This window comes from Passer montanus, unplaced genomic scaffold, assembly GCF_014805655.1.
Source record: "Passer montanus isolate IOZ18808 unplaced genomic scaffold, ASM1480565v1 scaffold15, whole genome shotgun sequence".
Classification (NCBI taxonomy): Eukaryota; Metazoa; Chordata; class Aves; order Passeriformes; family Passeridae; genus Passer; species Passer montanus.
The window spans coordinates 9,869,043-9,890,796 of NW_024362051.1; the positions used below are offsets into that span (position 1 = coordinate 9,869,043).

Genomic DNA, 21,754 nt, shown 5'->3' on the forward strand with positions numbered 1-21,754 from the left:
GGGAGCTTTGATGGTTTGAGTAGAGCCAGCATTGTGTGGAGCTTTGGCTCACAAACTTCTGGACTGTGCCTCTGTGTGGGAAGCAGGTGACTAAGAGCAAGTTGTCACTGTTGTGGTCAGTTTGGAAGTCAGTTTTTCTGTCAAACCTGGCAAATTTGGACAGGGAAGCTGAGTGCTCGGGGTCAATGTTTGTATTCCTTGTGGATCAAGGAGAGAAGTTGCAATTGGAGGCTTGCAGGAAGGCTGTTTCCTGATCCCAGGGGTGGGGCACTTGCATTTGGAGGAGGCTGTGCTGATGCTGGGGTGCTTCTCTTCCAGCCACCCATGGGGGAGGAAGGTGGACACAAGAGATACCCTACGACGTCAGGGGGAGATGGCAGGAAGCGCTACCCATCCCAGTCTTCCAGCAAAACGGTCAGCCAGTGCCCATCCAGCCAAGCCCACGCCTCACCCAGCCAGCCTGCACAAGAGGATGCCAAAAACCTGAGCCAGCAATCCCCTGCCCCATCAGCTGCAGAGTCGCAGACAGTGGGGAAGTAGAGGCTGCAGCGTCCGCTTCCTGCCGGGGGTGGGGGGGTGGTGGGGAATGGCTCGGAGAAGGGCAGACATGAGGCGGTGGGACAGGAAGGGAGCTGGAAGGTGGGTTCCCAGGAATAGGCTGCTTGGGAGAAACTTCAACGCACACGATTTTCTTCTCTTGTGGCTGGAAAGCAAAGACGATCTGCATCCAAAACACCATTTTGCTATTACTACCCTGACCAGAGCCAGACCCGCTCCCACCAGACCCAACTTTTTCCCTTCTCTCTCCTCCTGTGCACACACTCATGTCTTGATGTCTCTTCAAAAAAAAATGTGTTCTGGCTGGGTTGGAAAGGGGAGATTTTTTTATTATTATATATATATATCAAGTTTTAAATTATTGCTAGAAGTTCGTCTGGATTTACCAAAACAAGTCTGCTCTGTGTGGCCCCAACGAGTCCCCTCTGTGTCCCCCTCGGATCGCGGGGCAGCCGCTCAGGAAGCTCGGAGGAGCGAGGTTCCCCAGTGGGGGACCGAAGCCACAGCGTGTGACGATGCTGCGGAGCCTCTGATCTCCATGACCCGGCTGGCGTCTCCCACTCCCGCGCGGCGCTGCCTCTCCAGCCCTGCTCGTCCTCCCGCTCCCTCCTCCCCAACGTCTTCACCTTCCCGAGGGTCTGGCTCTCCCTCTGTGCACCTCTCCCTTCTGTCACGGACAATTTGGAAGTCAACCAAAGGACCTTTGCCGAGGATAGGCGTGTTGTGACTCCTTCCTGCGAGGATGGCTGGTTGGGAGGCTGGCAGGCACCCGGACTCGAGCCTGTGTGGACGGTGCACCCGCTGCCCCAGGAATGCCCATCGCTTGCAAAGACAGGACTTTGCTGAAGGAGCTTTTTTCTTCCTTTTCCCTTGGAAAAAATGACATAACAGAAAAAAAAAAAACACCTACAAACCCCTCTAAAACAACAACAGAAAAACTCTTTAAAAAAAGACACATGTCCCTTTGCTTTCTTCCTTGGAAATATTACTGAAGAAAAAAAAAAGAAAAAAAAAACAAACAAAAAAACCCCAAAAACACACAAAAAAAAGTTGCCTTATGGTGGAGCTGGACTGGGGAGGCTCGTTGGCTTCCTGCACCCTGGGGTGCACTGGGCTCTTGGCTCCCCCCAGGCCCAGAGACTCCTCACGGCATTGCTGCCGAGCTGATCTTCCTGCGGCCTTTCCTCCGACCCCGCAGCTCGCTCGGATGCCTCCCCCATCACGGAGCCTCCCTGCCCGGCCCGAGCCTCCTGGGGCAGGGGCTGAGGGCACTCACACCCAGGACTCATGCTCAGCTGTGTTGGTACCGTGGCAGCCTTGTCCCCACCACAGCGACTGTTCTGTCATGGCCTTGCTCCCACCCCAGCCCTCCCGGGGCAGGAGGTGCCTCTGCTCCTGTCTGTGCTTCCAGCGTGGTTGGGGAGTGAGCAGGGAGATTGTCACAGCAGCTGGGGGCACTGCTCCTGGCTCTGAGCGAGGGCTGCTTCTGCTGTTGCCTGACAGGGAGTGAGGCAGCCCTGGGAAAGCTGCCCCACAGCAGTGCCTGGCTCAGGGCTGCTGCTGGGACTTGTGCAGGGGTGAGCAGGAGCCCCGCCTGGCTTTCCTTGTGTGTTGTATTTTGGCAGGCACCTGCATGGAGTCTCCCACTCAGGGCACAGCCCCTGTGCATTTTCAAGGGCTGAGATGACACCGTGTAGCTCCTTACTCAGCTGAGGCAGGGGGTGACTGCAGAGCTGCTGTGGCATTTGCTTGATTCATCCTTACACCCAGCATCAGGTGGACTTTGGCTGCCAAACCCTCCCCAGGCTGTGAGCTGGATCCTTTGTGAGGTGTGTGTGTCAGGCATGAGATATGGGAGATGTCCAGTGCTACTTCTGGAGATGCTCCAGAGGTAGCACTGGAAAGTTGTGTTCCTTTCCAGCCAGGCCCTCTTGCCTTGCTGTCACCCTGCTCCTTCTGCTGGGTCCCTGGGATACCAGGCTTGGCTGTGGCTCAGGCTCCATCCCTGTGAGCTCTGGAGCTGTGCTCCTGTGTGCAGTGTGGATGCACCACCCCAAGGGTGCAGCTCGTTGTGTTGCTCTTTCTGCAAAGTCACAAGCTGGTACTGAGCAGTTTTGCCAAGGGATCCAGTTGATCCAGAGCTGTCTCTTAGCTGGGAGCAGTCATCATCTCTCCATGGCTGTCCCTGTGTGGCTGCAGAGTGGGTGGTGAGAGCAGCCAGGAGCTGAGCAGGAGCAAGAGGGGAAGCACAGCCAAGCTGTCCATCAGCAGTGGCTGTGGGTGCTCGTGGGGCCCTGGCTGAGGCCATCACTTCCCAGGGTGACACTGCCTGCAGGATGCTGCCCTGTGGGGACAGGTGGGCTGGTCCAGGTGGAGTGGCTTCACGAACTGCTGCTAGAATTGAAAGCACAGCTGGGTCTGAGAGGCTGGGGAGCTGCTGCCTGGCTGTTTCCTGGTGGTGTGATCCTGCCCTGGTCCATCCACCCCTGCCATGCCACCCTGCAGCTGGTACCACTCACGGGCCTGACTGCAGCATCCAAGGCTGTGGATCTCCGTTATGGCAGCAGTGCTCTGGGGTTGTGGGGAGGGAACTGGGCAAGATGGGCAAAAGTAACACTTGTACAGTGCTGTGGCCGTGACTGTTATCTCTGGATTTCCCCTCTTGTGAGCTGGAGTCAGATCTCTGAGGTTATATTTATAGGCAGGTTTGTCCCAGATTTGGGGAGGAGGAGGCTGCAGAGTCGATCAAGGACAGTGTAGATGTGTTGCTGGCTGTTGGCAAGTAGAGGCAGGTCTGGATGTGCCACAGGTGATCCTTGCTGCTGTGTCTGTGCTCCTTTCGTTGGCGTGTGTGCGTGGCTCTCTTGAAGCCAATTGTCTGCGTTTCAGCAACAAATTCATAGGACATGGGGAGGGATGAGCTGCTGCTATGGAGTTGTTGCTTGTAGAGCAGACTGTGAAATTGCTTGAGTTGTAGAAGAGGTAGGACATTTCCCAGAGAATTTCCCAAAACACTTGATTTTAAATAATTTTTAATTTCTGATCCTGAGGCTCTAGTCTTGGCATGGAAGTGTTTTCCCTTCCCCCTCTGCCAAGTCAGTGGTTTGTCACACTGGTGTGTGCACCCAGGGGAAGGTGGGTCAGAAGAGCAATCCCAGTGGTCCCAGTCCCTCAGGTTTGTGGACCGTGTGCCTTGTTTTGCTGTCCATGGGACAGCAGTGGGCAGGATAGAGCAGAGATGGACGTGACAGCCCGAGGCAGCTGCTGCTGGCTCACTCCTGTCTTCCTGCAGGGAAGGGAGCACAGAACCATTCCCTCCTGCTCCGTGCCAGGGTGGTGCTGGCAGAGGGCAGGGAGCTCCCCGGGTGCAAGGCTCACGTTCCCACTGGGTAAAGGGACAGCTCTCCAGAGGGGTTTGTGTTTGAGGAAGCTCTTGCCCTTCTGCAGAGGAGGGAGTTAGGCCTTGCTTTTAGTTTGAAGGCCTCAGCTCCACCATGTGTTGTGCTTTTTTGAATTTTAGAGGACTGAGTGGTTGCACACGTGCTCCTGTGAGTGCTGATTGTCCCACAGCCCACGAGAGCTGCATGGTGCTGGTGTCCAGCACTGGCAGAGCCTGGGGGGAGCCCCAGCTGCTTCTGGAAAGGCTGAGGGAGGCTGAGTCAGGGGAGCATTCCTCATCCTGCCCCTCTTCTCAGGAGGTCCTCCTTGCCGAGGTTAACTTGTTTAGAATGCAGGTGGCTGCAACAGGTACACACCACAGCTGTGGTGTGGGGTCAGAGTGGAGGAGGTGGAAGGTGTGCTTTTGAGGAGGCTTTGTTGCTTTGCTGTGCTCATTTGGGAAAAAAAAAATTAAAAAGTAATGATGCTGCTGCTCTGGTTTTGCCTGTCCATCTCTTCTGCCCCCCTGGCACCTCTGATGGCACCTTCTCACTGTAGCCCATGGAGTCCCTGAGTTTTGGCACCTGCTGGGGACTGATTGTTGTACTGTAACAAACTGATGTGTTTAACCTCAGTGTCCTGCCACGTTCCACGTGGCAGTGCAGAGGGGGCCTTCTTGCTGTTAATGCCTTCCCAGTTATTTTATCAAAAGGAACAAAAAAAAAAAAAAAAAAAAAGGAAAACTCTAAATGTAGCAAGCTGTGTTTGCAATGCTTATTGTCTCCTGTCTCTGAGGCTGGTTATGTCACTTGTCACTGTTTGAAATGAATGCGGGGCTCTTCCTGAGAGGGTTGTTACACTTGATGTTAAATGCCTCACTGACTTTTTTAAAAGATTCCAATACAGGTAACAGATAAAAGAGTTTCTTTCATTTTTTCTTTTTCTAAGCAAACGTTCATCTCGGTGTTGTGGAGCGGCTGGCTGGAGGGCAGCATTTCCAGGAGTAGTTTACAGTTTCACTTTCTGCAGACACTTGAACATAGGACCGATGTATCTGTGACAAGCACATCCCCTTGGTGGGAAGCTCCAGAGGAGCAGGGGGTGCCCTGGGTGCCAGCTGGCCCCTGGGGAGCGTGCTGGGGTCCCTCCAGCTCCCCACGCTGTCCTCCTGCTCTCCCCAGCTGGCAGCCCTGCACCGGGGTGGCTCGTGCCAGTGGTGCCCCTCGTGGGAGGGGGTGCTTGGCACCACTTGGTCCCTCAAGCCTCCCTGGTGCAGCCCTGCTCCCCATCTTCCCCCCCAGCCTGTCCTGGTCCCACTGGGCTTGGAAACCTTTGGATCTGTGGCTCAGAGACACCCACTGAGCTGCGTGCCAGCGAGTGCAGCCTTCTGCTCGCTCGCCTGGAGCTAAAGGGGTGATGGTTCCATGTGCTGGCCCTTCTCAAACCCTGTGTGTCCAACCTCAGCCTTCTGTTTCCCAAAACTAGAGAGTGTGTGCAACCTTCTTCAGCTGCATTTATAGTAGAGACAAACTTAAAATGACTCATCACAGACCATGTATCACTTGGGAGGAAAATCTTGTTAATACGGCCTGCTGTACATGATCCATCTCTGTCGATAGTACATAATCTTTGACCCATGTGCTAGGATCATCATCACGTATAAAAGGAAAAGAGAAAAATGTAAAATACTTGAATGAGAGCTTGTATTATAACATTAATATTATTCAGAGTATCTGCTTTCTAGGCTGATGTGATTCATTATTCTAGTAATGCTTTAGTCCTTTGTAATTTGTGGTAATTATGCTTTTTCCTTTTTAATACAAAAAAATGTATAAAAATAAAAAGTTCAAAAGACAGTGGTGCCTGGATTTTCTGTTCTGCTGAATTGCCCTCCCCAGGGAACCGTGCCAGGTAACTGGGCTGGGTTCATCATTGTGGGGACTGGAGAGGAGCAGGGGAAGTGGCTTTGGTTGCACAGGTAGAGCTGGGCTGACCCATGGTCAGTGCAGCACAGGTCAGCCCTGTGTGCCTGTTCCTCGAGGGGCTGCTCTAGCACTGGGGAGAAATGTGATGTTTTTGTTGCAGGCCTCACAGGCAGGACTGAGGCTTAGGAAGATCCTTGAGAGAATTCACAGCATGTCTCGGATGGTCTGTGGGTATTTGAGAATGTGCATATTGTTCTGGGGGCTGCTTTCTTGGCCCCTTTATTAGAGGGGTTCCTTAATCTCCACACAGCTCAGGACAGCAGAGACTCTGCTTTCCTTGGAAAATCTCTGGAATTTAAGAGCACTTTGGTTGTGTCTCGAGTGAGGGGAGGCTCAGCAGGAGGAGGTGATGAAGCACATCAGCTCCCAGCTCTCCCTCCATGTCCCACCAGGGGTAACTCCCTTTGTGTGCAGCTGTCTGGAGCAGTGATGAGGCTGTGGCAGCCCCAGTTCAGCCCTGTACTCACCTCCTGTTCGTAACAACTGCTCACAGGAAGTCAGGCCCTTGTTGCATATGCAGGGGAGTGTTTCTAAAGCTGTGGCCCCAGTGATTTTCCACGGGGTTGTGTCCTGTGTCCCAGGTGCTCTGAGTCACAAAAGCTTGTGTTAATTGTATCACACATAGATGGAGTGACTTTGATGTTTCTGTAGAGTGAGTGCTGACAAGAGATGCCAAATCATCACCTGTGGAGTCTGGTGCTAAAACCTTAATAATGAGAACCCTGAGCCATACACAGGCAGCTGGAACCAAGAGACAGTGCAAGTAACAGATAAACCATTAAATTTTAAAAACAGATTTCTAGAGCAGGTTTTTTTATAAGTGTCTTATATAGAAAACAATGGCAACAAAAGTGCAGTGGTTTCAAAGCAGCATATTTAACTTCAGCTTCATGATCTGTTATGTGTGGACAAGAATTTGTTTCCTGATTAAAATACTATTTGGCATAAATCATTGTCTCTGACTCTGCTCATCACCAGGCTGGGCAAGAGCTGCTGGGCTGGTTCACTCCTCTTTCTTGGGTGGATCTGGGATGCTTTCAGAGAGTGGTGTGAGGCTGAGCAGGACCTTGTGTCTCTCGAAGGCTTTGCTCTGTCTGAACATTTTGTCTGTGCCATGCAGGAAATCCAGCACTCCCAGCACTCCGTAGCACTGGTTGAACCTGAGAACCAAACACAGATAAACATCACTGGAAGTTACTGAGGTTACCTTGCCCTTTCTCTTTCCATTCCTTTCTCAGCCCTGATAATCTGTCCATGGGATTTCTGCCCCTGCACCAGTCTCCCTGGCAGCTCTGTCAAAGCCTGGGTGAACCTTGTGCAGCTTCTCTCTGGTGCCATCGTTGCCCAGGAATGGTGGCACTGAGCAGCAGCTCAGAGCTGTGGGAGCACTGCACACCCACGTTACCAAGCCCCACGCGCTCTCCAGACCTGGCTGGCCTGGGATAAGGAGCAGATGTGCTTCCAGCTGGCACAGCTGTTCCACCCAGAGTGTCCCTGTCCTGGCATGTGGTGAGTGAGCTGTGCCCTGGGCTGGTTCTGCAGCAGAGCAGACATTTCTGGGCAGCATGTCTGAATGCAGGGCACACTGGGAGATGGGAATGTTTCTCCACTGCTCAGGTATGTATCCTTGAACAGTCTGCTGCAACAGCTCTCTCTCCAGCACAGGAAGCTGAGAATCTCTGTCAGGAAGGGTTAATGGTGATTGTCTGGGCAAAGTGTAATCTGATCAGTGTTACTGATCCTGGTGTATGGGAGAGGGACAGACAGACAGGCTTGCTTATTTTGCCTGTGTGACTTGCCCTGGCTCTGTCCTTAGATCACATGAAGTGTATTCTGAACTTCTAGGAAGAACCTTGCAGAGAACTGTCCTTAACAGGGCTGGAATGCCTTGAAATCCCAGTTTAACTGCTCTAAGAACTGGCAGCACTCAGCCTGCTCTCAGGTGAACTGGAGAGCTGCTCTGCTGGTGCATGAGTTAGGCAGACCCTCTTGACCCTCAGAAAGGAGCTTTCCCTGCCAGTGGAGAGGCAGGAGAATGGAAAGCTGAGCAGTGCCCAGACATACTTGAGGTGGTGGAAGTCATGGAACTCTGGAGATGGCAGGAGGGGCAGGTGGTAGCCACAGTGAGAAATGCTTGTTGTTACAAGAGCAATGGAGAACCATGCTGAGACTGAAACAATATGAGAGCCCATGATCATCGGGCCAGCCATCACAGGCAGAGTGTTGGAGACCTGGAAATGAGAAGAAAGTACCTCATTAATGGGTCCACTACAGGCAGACTCTCCACTAGGAGCTGAATTGTCACCTGGTGATCCATCACACTGGTTTGTTTTGTGCAAACGGTGTAAAGGAAAGAGCTCTCTGCAAACACCTTACTAAAGTTACATAATCATCCAAAAAGTGATAGGAGAGTTCTACTACTGCAAACCATTGTCAAAGCCAAACTCCATAAGCCCGCAGTAGAAGTTAGACATGACTCCAAACCCTGGGTGAGTACAGCATGATTCCAGTGAATCACTCTGGAGTCTGAGGTGTGAATTCCAGCTTCACCTTGGAATAATGCTGCATCTGCCCTTGGGGAAACCTCACTGTGGTATGGCATGGCCTGCAGGCACACACAGCAATGTGACAAACCCTGCTGCAGCTCTTCACTTGTTCTGCCCGTGGCACAAATGGCTCTGGCTGCCTGGACCCAGCTGCATGCACCAGCACAGCTCAGCTGGGCTCCTCAATCATGCTGTCCAAAGACTGTCAGCTGGGGAGACCCTCAGAGCAGCCCAGGACTATTGGTAACAGGAGATGGAATTTTTTAAGTGGAATATTTGAAGGTGGAATGTGTTTTCCTAAGAAGTCTCAGCTGGAAGGGTGTTGGGATACACTCCTTGCAAACACTGAAGCCAGCAACCACCACAAAAATCCTGACAGAATTCCAAGTCCACACAATCACTCAGGCTGTGTGTCATACCTCTTGCTGAAAGCACTGTCTGTGCTCCCAGTCCTCTTGGGGCTCATGGGAAGTCCTGTCCAGTCAGTTCCTTATCTACTGGAGGCCCTTGGATCTGTGCTCTGAAAGCTACTGGAGTCCAGTATAAACAATTACTGAACCCTCCAAGAGCCAAGCTTCTTGGCAATGCAGCTCAGCTTCCTCTTCCTAAGGAATAAGCCTCTAAGGGCATATTTTCTTCTCTTCTTTACCACTCCACCTCATGCCATGAAAATCACACTCCACAGAGCAACTCTAGGGTGACCATAGGAGAATCCACTTACTATGTGCTCTATTGGGTGAGCATAAATGGAGACCACACCGATGGGGGCTGTCCACTCGTGGTGCTTCTTGTGAATGTGCTTATAGAGCACTGGGTGGTGAGCAAGCCTAGGCAGAGGAAACAGAAAGGCAGGTTTTGAGCTCTGCAAAAAAAGGAGTAATAGAACACAGAATTTCTGCAGGGGACTTGCTTGTGTCTCCTCTAACATGAAGATTTCAGAGCAGCTGGCAATAAGAGTGTAGGATTCCTTGCTTCCTTTGCTATCTTTGTATTGAGCCCTTATTCAATTAATGTGTCTGCTGGCTTATGATAAACTCAGGCCAGAAAAATCCCATAAATCATAGTCCCTGAATTACTTATTTACTCAAACCTGGGAGTACTATTAGGGGAAGACTCACTTTATGCTTTCACTGTTTTGACTTTTTCTACTGGCAACTGTCAAAGAATCAGAATTTTCAGTTCCATGGGTCCTTCGTAACAAACACCATTTTCATTTTTCAGGTGCATTCATCCTAAAGGGAAACCTACAGATTTCTGAGAGTACTGTTCTTGCTTCTGCTTCTTTTGTCTTCCTTGCTTCAGTTCTGTCTTCTAATGTTGGTGTCAGTGTTTGGAAATCCTGCAGTATTGGATGTCAGGCCCTAATTTGTAGGTGCTGTACAAGGGAACAGAGATCAGTCACTGACCCTTGAGATTTTTGTCTTTCAGGACAGTAAGTCTTGTTCTTTTCAAAGAATGCTGGGTTACAATTTCTCTGAAAAGCTGCCTGTTCTGTTTCTTCCTTAGCTTTTAAGATGTTCCACCTTTAAAATTCTACCCATTTTTGTTTACTAGTTACTGGCAGCACCAAGGCCTGGTGTTGTGAGGGTGGATTTCAGGACCTGTAAGATTTCCCATATAAATACAAAACTAGTGGAACAGAGGGACGAGGATTATTGCTGTTGTAGGGTATGAGTACAAACTTAAAGGCACGGGGGAAAATCAAGCACCTGTTCCTGTGCTCAGCTCACCTGTGTGTATAATAGAAGAGAATTTCCTCTACTACAGTAAAAATGCTTAGCTCCACAAGAAACCATTGGAAGGTTGGTAATTCCTTGCTGAAGGTGTTTTCCCACCATTGCATGATGTAGAACATGGGCACAAGCATGGGATAGGAGACAAAGAACTGATTACCCAGCGCTGTGTAGATGGCTTTCCACACTTTCTTTCTGTCCACCTGCAAAAGAGAAGTCAGGACTTAAGACTAAGAAAGAAGCAATGCAGTTTTAGTTGGAAGGATGAAAAGCTTGAAGATTTGTAGGCAGTTAGTTTTGGGATCAGCTCTTTAACAAGCAGTCAATGCAGATCTGATCAGTAGCATTATAACAGGATCTGCCTTCCTCCCTACAGTGGGTATACAAGACTTGACTTGATCCTCCTGGAATCCTATCTGGTTGCAAGAGAAAAGCATAACAGGTTCTTCTCCCCATTCCTGGCCTAAGAGACTGCAGGAAGTGTTTAGCCAGCAGAGAAGGCAGAGGGAGAAGTACTTACAGGATCATTCTTGCCCAGCTGAATGCGATAGCGAGTAATGAAAGTTGGCTTTCCTGTTATATCAGCCACCAGAAGGATTCCATTGAAGCCCCAGAAAGCAAGTGCAGGCACCACTGCAGCCCCTGTGGCATGAGGAAAGGGCAGAGATGTGTGAATGAATTGGGAACTATGGCTAAATCAGAAACAAAATACACTGGCATAGTACCCAGAGGACCTTGCTGGGGCCCAGATGTGCCAAGGGTGTGTCCCCTGACCCGGGATGCTTTGAAATGGAATACTGCTACACTCTGACATCCAGGTAAGATCAAAGAATGGGAAGGAGGTTAGAGCAGACAAATGTCTCAGAGGTTGAAACTTTACATAACTGAAGCTAAGAAAAGGCTTTTCTAGGTGGCTGGGAGGCCTCTGTTGCTTTTAAATCCAAGCAGGATAAGGTTGACTTGATCTCTAGAATCTTGCAAGGTCCCTACCAGTTCTGTTCACCAGCTGCTAATCACAGAAAAGAGTTTTTAAGTACTACAGCAAGAGTAGAATTCACTACATTTACTTATATTTTTAGTAATTAGTTCTACTGAGTCATTCAGTTCTCACAGGAGCAAAGTGACTTCACAGGGAAGCCACTTCAGTAGCACCAAGAAGATCAGATTTTTAATCTGTACAGAGTCCTGATGGTGACCCCATCCAAAAGCAGAACAGCTGTACCACATCACCTGTGGGCACCTTCCAAGCCAGTGCTTGTCAGTGGGAGGATTAGTGAGTTTGGGAAGCTTGTCCATGTCTCCCTTTTATATGTAATACATGGATGATTTCTCCTGAGAAGCATTGTTAAAACTCACCAACGAGGAAGATTGTCCACTCATCTCCCTCCATATGGTCATAGAACTCCAACCATGCTGTTTGCCAGAAATTGCCTAAAGTTATATTCTGCATCAACCTGTGGGAATAACAGTGGTTGGTTGCCCATCTATTCATCCACTTTCCCCCCTTTCCACAGAAAAGTTTCTCCTCAAGCTGCTCTGTTTGAACATTCTTACCAAGAAGCAGTGTTCACTAAGGCAGTGAACATGAGCAGGCCTGTACTGAAGACATAGGCAGTGATCCTCAAGGCATCCGAGAGCTTCTTTCCCTGTGAGAAGCAACAAGAGTAAGCACGTGCTGCTGTGTCCTGCCCTGGCATTTTTGGTATTTGAAATGATGAAGGCAGTCCTGTGATGGCCTGTTTTGCTTCACACACACACTCTGAAGAACACAATAACAAAGCTGTTGTGGGATACTGTGTATAATCATCCATCTGTCATGCTTACAGAGATCTGGTGCATGACTGATGTGGAATTTCTTTGGAATAACCAAAGGGAGAGAAAGGACCACTGATCTTTTTTTCCCTCTTTATTTGGCATACTGCTCAGTACCTGGAGGGCTATAGCTCCAGGGGTGACTGGATAACTCAGAGCAGTGGGAAAGGAACACCAGCAATAAGGAATGGTGCTCCATCTCAGCACCTCCCTCCCTCAGTATTTTCTCCCTCTCAGGATGCAGTGTTTTCTCCCCACAGCAGTTAAGAACTGCTGTGCTCAGATGACCTGGTTAACAGGAATAAGTATATTCAAAAAACAGTCTTCAATATATTTGAATATTTAAATATTTGAAACAAAGTTGTTTATATACAACAAATTTATAATTAACAATCTGTCTTTTAGAGTAGTCCAAGTTGGAATTGGTTCTGGAGTGCAATTAATTTGGTTTTAATGAGTGAATATGAATTATATCTATCTGCAATGTAAACGTTTTTTTAAAAAATCAATGCAATAGTATAATAACCAGCTATTGTCTTCTTCATTCCTCTGTCCTTCCTGTTTTTTAACTGTGGTGTTGTGCTGCACAAACAGACTGGAGTGGAAACAGTGTGATTCATAGCTGCAGTCCTGCTCACCTCCTGTCAGAGAGGACAAACAAGAGAGGCAGCTCTGAGAAATGCCAAATGCAGGTGGTTTAGAGTAATGCAGTATAAAGGAATCCTCTTTACGATTCTGTTACAGCTACAGAACATTAAATGTGGCCCAGGACTTATAAGCAATACTTATCTGTCCCAGGACAGAACTTTGCTTTAGCACTGAAACATTCACTACTAAAACAATCAACCAACCATTTTCTCCTATCACCTCTTTTTTTTTTTTTTTAAATTTAAAATGCAGATAGGGAGGAATAAAGTGACAGCAGGACTCTTGCCCTACAGTCTGATATTTGTGAACCCTATGGGTTGATATGAGAGCAGTGCAATCAGCTGCCACTGTTATCACTGGAAGTACTGAAGGGCAAATGCCAGGCTGGCAAAAGCCTCTCCTCCAGCATCAGATACTGCCTGCTGGATCCTGGACCAGAGATTTGCTCTCTTAGCAGTTTCATAATTCCAGCTGCATCCATGTTATGCCCCATGTATGCTGATGTAAGACTTTCTTAATCTTTAGACCCGGGACCATCACTTACATATTCTTTAGGAAAAAAAAAAAAGGTTACAGAAGTTATAGAAAGCTTTGAGCTTTTTAACAAACTCATATCCTATAAATCCTTTTTCTCCTGGGATGAAGAGCATACCAAACAAAAATTCTGTCTTACAAGTGTGAGAATTTCCAATTAGCCCAGATAAGGTTTCAGTTGCTTTAACATCCCTCAGCTCAAGAGTTTCAAACCTTTGTAACTCCTAATACAAACAATGTGCACGTCCTGCTTTGAGACAGGACAGAATGGAGCTAAAGCTCATCACTTCAACTATTTTAACAGCCCTTTGGCTAGAAACTGTCTTGTTTTGAGGCTGTGTTTTTATTGCACATGATGAAATGATTACATGAATACCACACACTATAATTACATGAGATGTAGAAGTAGAGAAGTTTACATAGAAAACAAACTTTGTTCATCAAGTCCAAGTGCTTAATACCCTGTTTCTCCTCATGCCAACAGCTACAGCACTGTGTTTCCAAACTAATTCATGGATTGCTTGAGTTCTTGCTCTTAAAGTGCTTGCAGAAGTTGGCAAATTCCTTAAGTGCAGAACAGAGTTGCTGCTGGCAAGGTGAAGAGACTGTGGCACATCAGCTGGCCATAAGAGTTTAGCAGGACCAGGCCCAGTGAGGTGGCACAGCTTCTGCTTATGGGGGACTGTGGTGGGTGCTTGCCACTCAAGCACAAATAACAGGTCCTTCCCCACTTGCTGCTGTAGCTGCAGTCCACTGGAAGGGAAAAATGCTTTAGTGATAAGAGATGAGCTCCTAATTATGCAAAAATGTTCGGAATGAGGATGTGTCTGTCACTTCTCTTAGAAGGTGATTCAACACATTCAGCATTCCAAGGCACCTGCATGAGCTTCCTTAAAACGATGAGCTTGAGCCTTTACCTGCTTCTGCAGCTCAGCTGTGGAGGAATATCCAGAGTCTGTTTCCATCTGAAATAAAAGGTGATCTAAGTAAGTGAACTTTGGCCAGCTGGAGAGTGGCAGAATATGATGCAGACCACAGCAAATCACCTCCACTTGCAGTTCAGTGCTAAAAGTGTAAAATATTTATTCTCTGTACCATGTCCTGTCCTGTTCTATCCTTTGTGTGTTGGCCATGGAGCAAAGCTGAGTTCTTAAGAAGAAAAATGCTCTTGCTTCTTGAGGAGTTAGTAGTGTTCCAGAAGATTAACAGGGATGCAAGGATAATAAGGAAAAATGGGAGAACAGCCAAAACCAAAGGTTTTGCTTGTGTCACTGGTGTGTTGTGGCAGGACTTCCACCCTTGATCTGCCCCAGGAATACACTGCAGCACCCAGCAGCTACTCCAGCCCTTCCCAGGCTGTAAGGAAATGATCATGTGGGACATATGTTCTGCCATAATGACAACATGCAATTAAACAACCAGGGATGAACACAAAGTGAGTTTGGGCCACAAAGAGTTAACACAACAGAGCCCCACAGCCTTCACTCAAACTCTGAATTACAGTTTAAGAACATGACAAGTAAGAAAATAATCTTTGCTTCAAATCCTGCTATGGTCACTTAGACAGGTAAAGTCCTAAATGGGCATGTGGCCATCTCATAATGACTCTTCCTGCATTTGGCTCTGGCTTGACCATTTGTTGATGGCTTTGTTAAAAGAAATTAACAAATAAATCAAACTCAAGGTCTGAGTAGCTGCTGGGACTTCACTGCTGGCCATAGCCATGAAGGGTTCTGTATTTCAGGCCATGTTCTGGCTGTGCTAGGGATTATTGCAGAGCTGTTTTTATATTTCTGCAGTCTTATCATCAAATATAATTAGCAAAAGTTAACAAAACATCCCTTAGTATTTTCTTGGTTTCACATGGTCTCTAAGAAGAAACACACAACTTCTAACAACATGACAGCCAGATTACTGAGGATTGCAGAATTTAATCCATTTTGCTTTTCCTACTCAGCAGAATATTCAAGCACAGGCAAACTGTCACCTAAAGTACAAAGGTAAGCACAGAGAAGGTTCAAAAGTTCTTGTCTAGGGTACAAAGAGTTGGAAAATTATTCATTAGGAAGATGATATTCTACTACCTTGATGATGGAGGGAAGCCTCTTGGGAGTACTCTTCTTGCAGCGTTTCAGAAAGGAGGAATAAACTGTCAAAAAGAAATCCTATATTAGTCAGAAGGTATAGATTTGAAATTATAGCCTTCTGGGTATGTTCTTACAAATACAACTCTGTTTATTTACAGGTGTTCCCAGCTCTGTTACATTACATATTAGTATGCAGGTCAAAGGGCATGAGACAGTAAAATTAGACACCTCCTTCCTGCTTACTCAGACACAAAAGAGCAAGGCCAGCCCACCATACCACACACTTTAGTGGAAGAAACTGATGTTAGACAATTCTGAGAAGGAAAAAAGAAAAATAAGGCAAAAAGGGATTTGAAACGTGAAACCCTGAGGCCAACTCCCAACCCTGTATTTCAACACTAGGGCTGGACGTACTCCTATGGGAAATGATAAGTTTTGGTAGCAGTCTTAAAAAGAAACCAAATCCAAGTTCACTTTGTCTCCCTTGGCCAAAAATGGTAGCATGAGAGGTGCCCTAAAGTGCTGTTGCTTAAAATGAGAATGTATTGGGGAACCTGCAGTGACCCAGGGCTTCCTGTCCTTCCCCAGACACAGAGCTCCTCACCACTGCACTTTGTGAGCTACCACAGCCAGTCTGTGGGATTTTCTTTTCCTCTCATATGTTGTTTGCTAACCACATCTTTATTGATAAAATACAGTTGAACTCTAATATATCTGATGAAGAATACCCATAAGAAACAACCAAAAATAACCTGCTAGCCTGAAGAGAAGAGCATAAATAACATGCCACAGGCCAAATTTAAATCGATCTTATCTTAATTTTTAAAAGACCTAATCACATATGTTATCTAACATCCACTACATGCCCATCTTGTCACACAGGTTCTCTCAGGGCAGGTGTGCCCACTGCCTTCAAGAAAACACTACTAAAGCTTGAAATATATCAGGCTTGAATAATCCATTCCTTTGAGGCTTTACTCCATTCCAGCTTTCTTAACAGGTTGTTCAGAGCCTTGAACAGTTGAGTGTCTGCACAGAGGGAGATTTCACAGCTTCTCTGGGAAATCAGTTCCAGTATTTGACAACCTTCACTGTAAGTTTTTTCCACTTGGATTTTTTTGGTTATAACTCCTATTATGTGCTCTCAGGCTGTGCACATCCCTGTCTCTACAACCACCCAGCAGGGAGCTGAAAAGAGCAATATCCAATTATTCTGCTGGGACAGTAAAGTAAATAGTGCTGGCCATAGTTTTCTGTGGTTAAAGAGATTATTCTGCTCTGATGACTTGGTAGCAGACAACATTAGATTAGGAGAGGCAGATGTGAAAGGGGAACCTCACTGAGCTGGAAGGCTGATGCTCCTGAGGTTCCTCCATCCAGCAGTGCTGACACCTTTGCATGTGAAGAGCTCCAGAGCAGAGCACTGCAGAAAATGTGACTCTGCTTTGAGTTTTTAGGAGAAGGAGCTATTACTTGACTGAGTCACGTATCCTAAGCATTTAGGAAAGAGTTAAAATTACAATCACATTTCTAGTACTCTTTTAAAAATAATCAATTCATGATAGAAGGCTGGCTTGGGCAAAGATTTCCAGTTCAAAGCAGAGCTGCCACATCTGCTTACCCTCTGTTTCAGAACACTGCCTTTATTAAGCCACTTTCCAGGATAAAATTCTACATTATTTACATTAAACCCAGAAAAACTTGGATAGAGTAGGTTTTCCCCAACATCTCATTACCTACTCTTTTTTTATTGTGTAATGTCTCTCCTGATTCAGAATACACCAAATACATTAAAAACCCATTCATGTAACCATGGCTGTTTCAGCAAACAAAAAAGCCATTCAGCTGCTTGGCACTGCTCTCATGTTGGCATATTTTACAGCCCCAAATCAACCACTGAAGCTCTCAGCTGCCTGCAGCTATTTCCAAATATCAGCTACGACTAGTACTGCCTAAAAAAAAAAGTTCCTTTCCAGTTATTACAAATTAGTTAACACAACATTTGATCCAAAGCAAATTCTCAACCCTAGAGTAAAAGTAATTGCTTTTCCAATCAGTCTCTTGACATTAAAGGGGAAACACATTAGTCAAACAAGAATTCTAATACATTTTTTATATTATTATTTCCATTTATCTTCATTTGCCCAAAAACTGTTCATTAAGTCACAGATCTTGTTTTCACTGAATTTTCCACTTCTGGTACTGAAAAAAAGCAAGTTTGACTAAGTTATGTTTTAAAATGTTCAGTATAATCTGAAAAAAACCCTGCTGTATTTTTTACATTTTTTTAAACATGTGAATTATTATTTATGCCCCATGCCTGATGTTCTGGTGCCCAGATAGCCTCAAGCTGAGGCAGCACAGGTGCCCTTTCCCTGCACTGCCAGACCTGCATGGCAGGTGCAGCTCAGAACAGCTCCACATGCTGTGATGCACTGGCTGCCCACCCAGCTCCTTGGGGTTCCTCGTGCTGCCTCCTGAAGCCTCTGGTGCAGGTCTTACTTCACTGAAGTCAACCTTTATATGGCACAGAGAGTGGAAAACTGCTCCTGAGAGAACAAAGGCTGTGACTATCCATGACAGTACAGAACACAGAGAACAAAGAACACAGGACCACTTACCTGGTCACCTGAACAGCTGCATACCAGCCACTCTGTGTGGACAGACACAGGACCAGACGTGGTGTTTGATGTCCTACCAAGCACTGCCCGGTTTTAGGGGAAACCCTGTTCCTAGAAAAGCTGACAATGGACTTCACACAGACACGACATTGCCTTTTAATGACTTCCTCAAAGTCTCTATCATATCTTTTCAAGCACCCTTGAACTCTGGCTGCCTGTTCTTTGCTCACCACCTGCTGATGGTAGCCTAGGAGAGCTCCTTGTGTCTATTCAGAGCCCAGAGTTCAACTCCTCACTTTTCACTCCTGCTGTCGAAACTTTATGAGGGTTTAGGCAAGGGCAGTGGGGGTGTGTTTCCAAGCAGGAGCTGCCTGTCCCCTCCCAGACAAGTCATGTGAAGCAGTGCCATGTCACTGTTAGTGCTGGCAGTGTGTATGTGCATGCTGTTACTCAGTTAAGCACGTGGAATACATCTCTGCATCCCTGTAAGTTTTTCATCGTTGTACCTGAGAACAAAAAAGCCACCAACACGACAAAGATAAGTAGTTTTTATAATTCACAAACTCATGGTTAGAACACAAAATAGCTACTGCCAGTGCAACTGAATGGGTCAAAGGTGTATTTGTTAAAAGCAATAAGGGTTACTGTGGAATTTGGCAAAAAAACAGCAGTCCAGTTTTCATGTTGTTGTACTAAGTCTAAAAATTACTCCAGCTCTGTTGCTACACAGTGCCCTCAACCAGTAAGAGGATTTGCTTGCATGGGTAAAGTGAAGACACACATAGGTTAGCATGTGCTTGGGCTCAGATGTCTTTAAATACGATGTTTACAGACCATAAAGTGTGTAATTATGGTATTGCAGGGAGCAAGATGTAATTTACAGCAGCATTGATCTTTCTTATGCAAATGTGGCCCCAATCTGTTACTTAGCCCATAAATAGTGCCCTGTTATGAACTAAGCCCTGAGAACTGAGGGTGTTACTATCATAACTTTCCAGATCTATTTTTCCACAGGAGGAAAAACAGGGAATACCACCTCTGCCTCACAGTTAGCCTTGTTTGCCCTTCACAGGTGAAGCAACACATGCTTTTTCTCAGTAACACCTTATGCCAGCAGAGCTGCAACTGCAGAGAGCTGGGCAAGAGTGAGCAGCGTTTAACACTGTTAGTGTTTCCATCCTCACTTTCTCTTGCCTAATTCCAGCTATTCCCTGGTAGGGACACAAGTTTTAATTCTTAGCTGTTGCTACTGATTTGTATTTATCACACAGAGCAGGCTCAACGGAGAGGAATGTGATTCCTTCAAACTATTTACTCACGTGCAGAGGAGGAAGTGGAAATGAGCATCTCAAGAGGGGGTGCCATAAGGATAATGTCCTCAGCTGATCTTTGCATTTGAGCTTGCAGGGGGAGGGCTGTTCATCCAACAGCCAATAGTAGGTGATAAGAGTGAATTTCAGTGTTCCTTTTGAATCACTGCTCAATTCCAGCATGGGTGATCTCTGAAATATTCATACCCATAGGGACAGCTCAGCACGTTAGTCATAGGGTTGTAAATGCAGTTTATCTTCTGCTGTAATTTTGTGTCTAGCCTGGGTTGTCACTAATCAAACTGCTGCCCCTGCCTGCCCTGTGCTGATGTTTCCACCAGACACCCCAATGCTGCTGCAATCTTTGCTGAGCCATGCAAGAAGTCTGATTTCTTCTGAGCAAAAAAAGCTTTTTGATCAAACACTTCATAATACAACTTGGTTCACTCCCCAAAAACTCAGTTTTTGTAATAGTCACTGGTTGTCTCAGTGTTTGAGAGGAACATCGGGGGAAAATCTATGACGTGTCTTTCAGGGGACTGGACAAGCCCACATGGATCCCTCCTCTAAGGCTGAAGAGGAATCTGAACTTGGCACACATCACCCACTGCCTCATTAATTCCCTGCATTCTGAACCAGATTTCTCACCCTCTGCCAGGGCACGTGTGCCACCACCTAGCGCTGCAGTGGCTGCTTTGGGAGCACCTGTGGAACAACAGAAGGGTGAGGAAAACATAAATTCACCTTTCAGGATTCCCACAGGTAAGTTTTCTTGTGGTGCTGTGAGTAAGCTCTAAAGAAAAGGCACAACAGGACGTGCAGCTCGAGCTGCCCAGTGTCAAAACGTTGAGCTAATACCTTTATTCCACCTTAGAATGCAGCTCCACACTCACATGTAGATGTGAGGACTCTTCAAGACTTGGAGTGCTGGAGCTGGAGACAACCTTGGTAACCTCCAAATAGAGAAATGATGGGACTCTTTAAAGAGCAGGGTGCCTCTTCCAGCTATTCTGAATCTTTATTAGCCATGTCACATTTGGAAAAATCCTGATCTCATCAAGCAAAATGTGTCTCCAGCTCCTCCCACCAGTGCTTGCAAACATCCTTGAATGGCTTTTTTTTTACAGATTTTTACACTTTTTTTTTTTTACAAATTTTTACACACTACAAATGTAATTTATCACAGGTGATTATTGCCTGCAACACATTTTTATTACAGTACCAAGGCCACAGATGTTTGCAGTGGCCTGAGGAGATGCATCCTCCTTTTTCCCCTGGATTCAACATCCCTTCAAGCGCCGGGTTTACGAGCAAGAAAAATGACTCTGAACTCTTTTGGGAAATAAAAATTTCACCTTATATTTACAGGGTGCTGTAATCCAGCCTGCTGAATTTACCTGCTAACAACACAGATTTGCTGGTACAAAACCCCAGACTGAAGTGACCACAGGAAGAAAGGTGATTACTTTCTGGCAGTGTAGCATATTGCATGTTGCATAAATTGCACAACACCAGAGACTGCAGAGCTAAGGCAAAACAGTATCCCTGTATCATCCCTGAAGACAAACTCTGAATCAAAATAATGCTCAATAAAGGGAATGTACCAAGATGCTGACAGCAGCAAGGTCACTCAACACAGCAACACTTGAAAAACCCTCTTCTCTTCTAAAGGCAACATTTGTGCTGAGGAATGAAAACCTGAGACACGGAATGGTGCCTGACGTGTGAAAGATGCCAATATCTGCTTTTCCAGATACTTTGATCAAAATGCTGGGCAAGTAGCCGAGCCTCAGGGAAAGACTCCCATATGGTGGGCAGATAATCCAGTAGTAGAACATATATATTTATAGAAGCATATACATATTTTACAATAGATGCAACCTCGTCCAGAAGGAAGGCAGTCTAAAAGGAAGGAAATACTATCTAAATTTAATTAGTGGACGAACTTCAAATGAATTGCCTATCTGCCATCAGCGTCACCCAGCGAATCAAGCGCTGGCAGCCGTGTTACACAAGCAGCAGCTGCTTTACCAGCTACAACCTTCTGTTGCTAACGTAACTTAAATTCCATTCCTGGAACAGGAGAAGCCAGACGAAAAGTCTGCAGGTGCAGTAGGAACTTTAATGACTTCTAAGCCCCTGCAGGAAGAAGCAGAACTTGCCCCACTAGTGAGCTCGATACGCACTACACCGTGGGAGCAAGGCGTGCCAGGCCAGCAGCGTTTGCTCTCTGGGCTTTGGGAAATCCCCCTGGGAGACCGAACCCTCATCCCGCTCCCACCCAGCGCCCCCTGCCCTGGGAGCCCGGGCGGGCTCGGGCCTAACCCGACCCGGGGACCCCCTCACCTCCCCGTGGTGAGGGAGGGGCGGCCGCTGCTTCTTTCGGGGACGCTCAGCCAGGGCCCGGCGCAGCCCGTGTCCCAAGGGATCGGGGTGCTGGGGGCTCCCCATGCTGGAAGCCCATCCCAGCCCCGGTGCGCGTTATGGCGACGCTTCCCTCAGGGAGCGGGGGCACCCCTCATCCCTCCCCCCCTCCCGCGGA

General features: G+C 47.1%; 2 protein-coding genes across 7 annotated transcripts in view; one reads left to right on the plus strand and one right to left on the minus strand.

Annotated features, from left to right (window-relative positions):
* Nucleotides 1-5,792, plus strand: part of LARP1 (La ribonucleoprotein 1, translational regulator) — a 45,712-nt gene extending 39,920 nt beyond the window's left edge. For both annotated transcript variants that reach the window (XM_039701650.1, XM_039701651.1), the window contains exon 20: nucleotides 319-5,792. In XM_039701650.1, the coding sequence (XP_039557584.1) occupies nucleotides 319-540 (222 nt within the window). In that variant the 3' untranslated portion in view covers nucleotides 541-5,792. The remainder of the gene's footprint in view (nucleotides 1-318) is intronic.
* Nucleotides 4,644-21,731, minus strand: FAXDC2 (fatty acid hydroxylase domain containing 2). 5 transcript variants are annotated; one of them, XM_039701655.1, is made up of 12 exons: nucleotides 21,559-21,731; nucleotides 19,222-19,404; nucleotides 17,903-18,013; nucleotides 15,279-15,343; nucleotides 14,112-14,159; nucleotides 11,755-11,846; nucleotides 11,557-11,654; nucleotides 10,721-10,842; nucleotides 10,198-10,403; nucleotides 9,189-9,294; nucleotides 7,986-8,152; nucleotides 4,644-7,081 (listed from the first exon to the last, which is right to left on the minus strand). In XM_039701655.1, the coding sequence occupies exons 5-12, from the start codon at nucleotides 14,157-14,159 to the stop codon at nucleotides 6,925-6,927; spliced, it is 996 nt and encodes a 331-aa protein (XP_039557589.1). In that variant the 5' UTR covers nucleotides 15,279-15,343; nucleotides 17,903-18,013; nucleotides 19,222-19,404; nucleotides 21,559-21,731; the 3' UTR covers nucleotides 4,644-6,924. The 5 variants fall into 5 exon arrangements, with proteins under 5 accessions (XP_039557589.1, XP_039557590.1, XP_039557588.1 ...); XM_039701656.1 differs by lacking the exon at nucleotides 19,222-19,404; XM_039701654.1 differs by lacking the exon at nucleotides 19,222-19,404 and having other exon boundaries at nucleotides 17,903-18,022.
* Between the last annotated feature and the right edge of the window lie 23 nt (nucleotides 21,732-21,754).